The following is an 8,105-nucleotide window of genomic DNA, read 5'->3' on the forward strand; positions in this document are numbered from 1 at the left end:
GCCGAGCCTGCCTGGAGGGCTCCCTGCCGCTGGCTCTTCAGCATGGCCTCCTGAGGTCTGGTGCCGGCTCTCAGCCTTGTGCTGACCTGGGAGCGCTTCCCCTTCAGTTCTGTCTGTACTTAACAAGCAAAGCGCCTCTCCTGCACCCTCTCCTGCACCCTCAATTCCACCCCCGCGCATCCTGGTCCCAGGGTTTTAAAGCCACGCGTGCACTCCAGTCCCTCTCCCCAGCCTCACCCCTGCCACACTGGCCTCTGGCCTTGGCGCTGCCTCCCCTGGCCCCCCTTCTGGGTGAGGCTCCTTCCTCTAGGTTGGCCTCCCTGCACCAGCTGGGGACAGTGGGTCCCTAGGCAGTCTAGTCTTCTGGAGCTTGACATGTCCAAAATCAAGCTCCTGATCACCCTCAGAAAGAGCCGTTCTGCCCTCTCCCTCCATCTCACTCCTCGGGCACATGCTGGGCTCCAGTCACTCCCACCAGCCACCAGAAGATCCTGTCCCTGGCTTTGCAGTGGGTAGAAGCCAGATGCTCCTCGCCCCTCCACTGCCCCCCACACAGTGGCACTGCACCTGCATGTTGAGGTGGCTTCCCAGTTGTGGTCAGTGTACCTCCTTGTTCCCCAGAGTCAGGTCACCAGGTCAGAGCTCCAGTCCCTCCCGTCTCTTGGTCACATGGCCATCCAGACCTGCCACCATCTCGTCTCCTCTCCAGTTTCCCTCCCCTCCAGCTGCTCTGGCCTCTTGGCTGTTCCCAGGGTCCCCAGCAGGTACTGCCGCAGGATCCTCGCCCCCTCCCTCGGCCAGGAACCCTCTCCTTGGGTGGCCCGCCTGGCGCTGGCTCTGGCTGCCTTTGAGCCTTGTATCCCTTGTTGCGTTGCACATGACCCCAGGACCCCGAGACTTCCCGGGGCTGGTGCAGCCCCTTGGGCAGCCTCCTGGGGTCAGGAACTGAGAGCAGCTTCGCTGGCGGTTCTGGCCCAGGGTCTCACGAGGGTGAAGGAAGGTTCCGCTGAGGCTCCTGTCACTTGACCCTGCCTTGAAGGCCGCAGGCCAGCTGGTGCTAGCTGTCGGCAGGGGCCTCGTTCCTCACAGGGGAGCCAGGTGATATGAGGGCGCACTTCCTGAAGAGCCCCACGCTCTTCCTGAGTGCAGCCCAGGCTTGAGGGGGGTGAGGCACCACCTCTGGAGAGAAAGGTGGGAGGAACGTGAAGACGCATTTAGCCCCTGCAGCCCTTTCCTGTGGCTCTCGTGGACGTCTGTCCAACGCCGCAGCATGCGGCACCGTCCCCACGCCCGCCCACTGCTTGCTGTGGCCCACCCTCCAGACCAGAGTCCAGCTCCAGGCGCAGGCAGACGCCCACACCTGGTCACCTGCATCCCACTCAGTTGGAGCCTCTGCAGCCAAGGCCCAGCCCCAAGCTTCTCACCTGTCACCTTTCTTCCTTTAAGGAATGTGTTTACTGTGAAAGTGAAGAGAAGGGCAGCATCTGTGTGCCATATGAGGGGGACATTCCTTCCCTGGGACTCAGCGATGCATCCGACACCAAAGAAGAGGAAAGTGGGCAAGCCCTGAGGCCCAGGGAGGAGGAGCAGACGTAACCCCGGCCAGCGGCAGGAACCTGCAGGGACCTGCGTAGATGGTGCCTGGAAGAGACGGAAGGTCTTCACGTTTGCTTCTAATGAAATGGACATAGATGCTTACATTGCTTTTTGTCTTAGGAAAAAAAAACAGTTTTCTGAAGAGGTGATTTAAAACTGGAGAGTAGGAAGGGTTTAGGAAGAAATATGTTTTCATATTTAAAATATAAACATGGAGTTTGGGGGTGGAGCAGAGATTTTGGTTGTTGCTGAACTCGAAGAAGATGGAGACCCATCCGTGGATGTTTCAGGGAAGTTGCTGCAGTGCCCTTGGAAGTTCTTCAACCACAGTGAGACCTCTGGTCCAGTGCACCAGCATCCACTGGTCCCTGTGGGTTGACCCAAGACATCATGGCAGGCTGTGACAAATGGCCAGGAAGCCATGAGTGGCTCTGAGCTGAGGACTCCAGTGTTCTGGAGCTTTCCCAGGGTGTCTTTAGATTGGATCAACTTCTGTCCTCAGGGGCTTATCCCCAGTGGTCATTAGTCCAGCCAGGTGTTGGTTCATATACTGCAGAGGTAACAGCCTCTCCTCGTGTTCTTCAAAGGCTTCACATGAGGTGGTGTGCACCTAACTCGCTGCTTGGCTTCCAGGACCGCAGTGGTGGACGTTTTGGTCTGACATGCTCCTGTTTGTAGAGAACAAAGTTGAAATGCTCACTTCAGCTTTGAACAGAGCCCAGTGGTTTGTGTGACCAGCTTCATCAGACTGATGCCCACCCAGATCCTGGGAGTATTTCCACATCGTCCTCATACCCCTTCAGACCAGATGGTCAACAGCAGAGGGAAATACATGACCAGTCATGTCATCATATCTTCATGGTGACCTCCCTCTGCAAACCAAGCCTTGACCACTTTGCAGGGGACCCAGTCATGTCTGGGTTTGGTCGGAGCCTCTCAGACATCAGCTCTGATCCAGCAAAGCCGATGCCAGCTCCTGGCAGAGAACAGCCTTGGCGACTGGGAGCTGGTGGCCCACCGCTGCTGACTCCATCGCGTGTTCCAGGACGGTGGGCTCCCCTACACCTGGGGCTGCCTGGCCCTATTTCATGTGCCTGTCCTCTTGGTACAGCTTCAGGTCTCTGCTGTGACATCTGCCAGCACTGCCAGCACTGCCAGATTATCTGAACTCTTGGGGAAGAAGACCAATCTGTCTGTCCGACTTTAGAACACCTCACGTGGCACCAGATATCCCAAAGGCTGTTGGGAAAGTGTAATGTTCATCCCTGATGTGAATAAGAAGTTGCAGCTGGTGAATCTGTTCCCTTAAAATTGGAATGAGACCGTGATGCTTGATAGGAAGCAGGTTTCCCTGTTCTTTGGAAAAGAAAGAGCTACAAGAAAGGTGGCATCTCCTCATAAAACCATTTTATGCCTGAATGTTAATACTATTTTTTATTAATACAAGAACATTTTTTTTTAATTTACAAAGCAACAGCACCTGCAGTTGCCCAAGCTATGGTGATAGTCTGTGTGTTCGCGAGCATGGTGGCTGGCTGGCTGCCTCCGCCTCAGATCCTAAGGGACAGATGGTAGACTAAGGTTACACTTAGGGTTCCAAACACAAAACTGCCCAAATGCTCTCTCTCCTGCTGTGAATGTTTTCCATCAGCATTATTGTATTTACTACATGCTCACTGGTTGTTAACTGCTCAGAAGTTGACTTCATAGGGTGATTTTGTGAATTTGTTTACATGATGCCAAGCATCAAGTCCTGTCTCTCTAGTGTGTGTGCTTACACGGGTGTCAGGAAACCTTTTCTCTGTTTTAAACTGAGCCTTCTTTTTAATATATTCATGAGAAGATGTGTAAATAAGCCATCCGAGTTTACGTGATGATTTGTTGAGCCTTGCCGGACAAGTGGTTTGTTCATGCACAAACCAAACTCTCCTCACCCAGTGCAATATATCTGTGTGACTGCTTGTGTCTTTTTATGATGTTTTTCCTTTTAGAAAATTGGTAAATAAAGCAAATATATTTTTATTTTAAGTTGCATGTTTGTTTTGTTTTGTGGTAAAAGATGATCAAGAGGTGTTTGGGTATTTTTGTTTGTTTTTTTTATGTAACACTCCAGCAATTCTGAATCAGGGAATCTTGGACCCCAGGGGTCACGTCGTTGCTTCCCTCCTGTGGCCCCCTTCCAGTCTGCTCTGCCTCTCTCCAGCACTCTCACCTCTTACCCACTTCACAACAGGCCATGGAGTGAACTCCTGATGCACATGGACTCACGCAGTCCTTTTCACTCGCCCGTCCCAGGGTGTGTTGCCTGGCTCAGCGCCAGAGCCCCCCTCCACTCCGCTAGACCCCAGGCCCCGCTTGGTCAGTCCCCACCCCTGTCGTCAGTTCCAGCTGGACTGATTGCTCTGCCATGGAGCTGAAGGCCAGGAAGTCAGAAGGATGCTGTCCCCTTGGGAACAAGACAGGCAGGGCACTCCTGACACACCTCCTGCCTCACCACCTGCTGGGGGGAAGTCTTGTGGAACCTGTCCATGGAAGGGAGGTGTGAGGAGGCCTGCTCCCCTCTTCCTCCCACTTCTTAAACAGAGGGGTAAATGGTTCCTGGGCCCAATGCTCAGCCTTCCTGGAGCTCCCTGGGCAGGAGGTGGGCTGAACTCTGGCTCCTGGCCTGGCTGTCTAACTACCAGTGCTGATGAAGGGACCTAAGGCAGAGTCCTAGTAACACCAAAGTGGCTGCAAACCTTTGAACTGCCAGATAGCTGCTTTACTGAATCCTGAGCACCTCTGGAAGATCTGTGATTGCATTTTTCTTAACCATAAAAACCCTCTCTATTTCTAAACCCAAAGGAGATTCTCTGAGTCTCCTGGGCAGACTGCTCACAAGGGCCTGGACATCTGCAGGCTGGTCACTGCCTTTGTTCCCCTGGGAATTTATGGCCTGTCACTCCTGCTGCTAACTGGTCAGCCGGTGGCCACCATGGCACTGCTCAGCCTCTGCTGAGCTCTGTTCCTGGCTCTAGGGGGATCAAAGGGCCCAAATGCTCAGGAAGTCTGTGCTCAGGCAAACTTTGAAGGCAGAATCTGTCCAAAGGACAAATGGCAGGAAGTGGGTTGGCTAGGGGAGGCCTGAAGAAGGAAGGAGACAAGGCTTGGTGGCCCCAAGATGAGGTAGCCAGGTTTCTGGGACAAAGTCCAAGCCACCCGACAATAGACCCACTAAAGGAAATTGAAATTGACTCTGCAGGAGGGCCTCAAGCGACTTCGTCCACACAGAAGGACTCTGCCAACTCCAGCACTGGCCAGTCCTAACCTTTTCCTTCTCAGGGGTACTTGGTCACACGGAGGCATGTCTCAGTCTTCTTTCCCTCAATTCTAGGCAGTATTCTTCAGGACTCTTCAGCACCCAGGTCCCCAGCCCTCACTTCTGTTAGTATGCTTTTAAAGTCAAAGTGAAGACATCATGACCTATAACCAAAACAGAGTTCCTGAATTTCCTCACATTGAGAATAAAAACTACATCTGGGCCTGCACAGATGCCAAGGAGCTCAAACTGATATGTCATTGGGCAGTTAAGTCTACATATGTATATCACCACCTGGTATTTGGTTCTAGAAATTATCCTTTCTTCTGTAAGACTGGCAGAGACTCAATCATCTACCTCTTCTCCCTAGTTTGATCAAGCTGCTGAAAATCCCCTTTTCCTTTTTCCATTGTTGATTGATTTCTTATTTGGGCTGGCAGCTGAATCTGGCCAGTCTGGAACCAGGCAGTTTCCCTTGGATTGGCTGTCAGTAACAACTATAAATAAGCCTTCTTTGCCTTCTCTGTAGATGGATTTTAAATCTTGAAACCCTATAAACAGCATTACATTGCTGTGACTATAAGAGAATTGTTGCTCCATAAGCCCAAATTGTACTAAGAGACCATTTCTTTTCTCGACCATTTCTTTTTCCTGGAGTTCCTTATCGCCTTCATTTTTACTTGTACCATTGGGCTTTATCATGTCCTTTTCTGCCCCTCATACCTAATTCTCCAGTCAATCTCAGTGTCTTCCTAGAAGCTCCCCCAGTTCCCAGATCATTCTATCACAGGGGGAACACTTTCATGGAGAGCATCCTAAAACATTTTTGGCCTGGTTCACTTAAATAATGGGAGAAATACAAGTTTGCAAACATGGGAGTGCAAAAATCATTACTGAGTTTATTTTTTCCTGTTTCTTAAACTAGTTGAAACTTAATTGTACTCATGTGGGAGTCTCCTTCCCTGAGAGGTGATGTCTAAGTGGTAAAGGACTTTAAGGTCACAGGCCATCTACAGGCTCCATTAGGATCCACCATTCAGCACCACCCCCCATCAGTCTCATTATCAGGAGTTGGGGGAAGACTGACTGGGTGTCTGAGCAGCCTCCCTGGAAGGTACATGGAATAGAGCCAGGCTTTGGAACTTGTGTGTGTGTGTGTGTGTGTGTGTGTGTGTGTGTGTGTGTGCACATGCTGGATAAGTGATAGGCCAGGGGAAATCTCAGGGGCCTGCACATACAGGAGTGACCCAGAGGCAGAGTAGGAATAGATAAGAGTGGGCAAGAGGGGCCACCAGGTGATGAGAGGTCAATGAGGTGACTTTGGGGACTTTCAAATCTTTTGACCCAAATCATATGTGTAGCCTGTGATGGTTCTTCTGTTGGGGAGCTACAGGTTTGCCGGACCTGCCTTCCGGAGAATGGAGGGTGAGGATCTTCTTGCCCAGCTGTGGTGTCCTGGGGCTCTCCTCTTCCAACAGCCTTCCAGCCAGGCTACCAACGCTGGCCCTACCCTACTCAGTTCATGGGGTCAGGTTCTGTGCTGGAGTGCTGGGAGGTGGAGAGGAGTCCTAGCCAGAACTGGGCCCTTGAGCAGGGTTGTTCACAGCCTGGAGGAGCTGAGAGCAGACCCTGACAATCCCAGCAAGGGAAAGTAGTGCAGGACTAGTGCAGGACTAGGTTAGGTGCTGCTGCGGGGATGGGGTTGGACTAGACCCAGCTGGACGGGGCAGGCATCTCCTAAGGACATGGAGAGGAAACTGAGACCTGAACAGTGAGGAGGCCCTGGCTGAAGGTGGGTTCAGAGCCTGTTCAGGAAGAAGGCTGGTTGAGTGCAGAGGCCGAGTGCCAAGAAGCCATCTGGGTGCACAGGCTCTGACAGGCTGCGAGGGGCATGAGAGGACCAGGTCAGGGTCCCCAGGGCGCTGCCCGGGGGCGCGGTCCCGCGGCCCATGCACCCCACGGCGAGGCCGGGCGGCCAGATGGGCGGCGAGCTGTGGGGGTCGCGGGCGTCTGGCCAACACAAGCGTGTCAGCTGAGGCCCGCGGGACAAAGCGGGCGAGACAAAGGCGCGGCCAACACCTGTCGCTCTTGGCGCTGCCGCCGCTTTTCTCCGCTGAAGCGGCTGCAGCTGCCAACTGTCACGGGCATCAAGTTACGGCGGCCAGACGGCAGTGCTGGCGGGCCGGGCGGGAGGATGCGGGGGGCCAAGGGTGAGGCGGGACTTCGGGGGACAGCACGAAAGGGATTTGGAGCAAAGAAGGAGGGGCGATGGAAGCGGTGGGGGCCAGGGAAGGGTGGGCTCCTGGGGTGCGGGAGAGAACAAGGAAGGGCTGTGCGGGGTGAGGGCGAGAGGAAGGAGGTGTGTGTATGGGGGGGGTGAGATCGAAGGGAACAGTGGGGGAAATGAGGGGAGCTCTGGGGGAAAGAGGGATGTGACCAGGGAACGACGGACCTCCGGTGGGGGAGCCAGGGAAGGACTGGCAGTGTGCGGGGGGGGGGGGGGTCTGCGGGGGAGGGTGGGTAGGTGACCAAGAGAAAAGAACCTAAAGGAAGATCGGTTGGGGAAGGAGCTCCCGCGGACCTCCCCATACTAGGATTCCGGTGCAAAGTGGCAAGCTTGGGTGTCCACAGAGTCCGCAGTAAACGTGAGGGGATCGCAGGGCAACCCTACACTTGCTTCACTACTGACCCCCACTTCCCTGGGGCTTCGCACCCACCCCAGCCTGGACGCAAAGTCCCCTCCAGAACCCGGCCACTGGCGACTGGGTGGAGCGCCACTCTTGGGAGGCACGTTTAGGGAACCAAGGGAGGAGCTAATGCAAGGATGGAGGGACGGATAGATGGATGGATGGTGGGAGGGAAGAAAGGAGGAAGGACGGCATGAATGGGTCAGCCCCCTCTCGCAGGCACAGCAGACCCGGAGGTCCTGTAGCAGCCGAAAGCAGGAAACAAGCTTGCTCAAGGCCGCAGCCCCCGGGTCACCGCCCCCCGGGTGCCGCCCCCGCCGAGGTCGTTGGAGGCCGGGCTGGGGGCCCCGCCCCGCCAGCTGCCCACCGGCTGGGGCGGCCGCGCCGGACAAAGCACGCCGCTTCCATTGGCCGAAGCGCGCCTCGAGGCTGCCTGCTAGGAGTCCGCACTGCCAATTGGCGCATTGAGATGCAAATCAGTGGCTATAAAAGGGGCGGGGCCGCTGCGAGCCGGAAGACGCGAG

The 8,105-nt window shown here is 54.7% G+C and overlaps 1 protein-coding gene across 5 annotated transcripts in view; it reads left to right on the top strand.

Annotated features, from left to right (window-relative positions):
* Positions 1–3,060, top strand: part of Per2 (period circadian regulator 2) — a 41,651-nt gene extending 38,591 nt beyond the window's left edge. For all 5 annotated transcript variants that reach the window (XM_076865807.2, XM_076865811.2, XM_076865808.2 and 2 more), the window contains exon 22: positions 1,447–3,060. In XM_076865807.2, coding sequence (XP_076721922.2) covers positions 1,447–1,596 — 150 coding nt within the window. In that variant the 3' untranslated portion in view covers positions 1,597–3,060. The remainder of the gene's footprint in view (positions 1–1,446) is intronic.
* Positions 3,061–8,105: the final 5,045 nt, after the last annotated feature.

The sequence above is a fragment of the Callospermophilus lateralis genome, chromosome 9 (assembly GCF_048772815.1).
Source record: "Callospermophilus lateralis isolate mCalLat2 chromosome 9, mCalLat2.hap1, whole genome shotgun sequence".
Taxonomy (NCBI): domain Eukaryota; kingdom Metazoa; phylum Chordata; class Mammalia; order Rodentia; family Sciuridae; genus Callospermophilus; species Callospermophilus lateralis.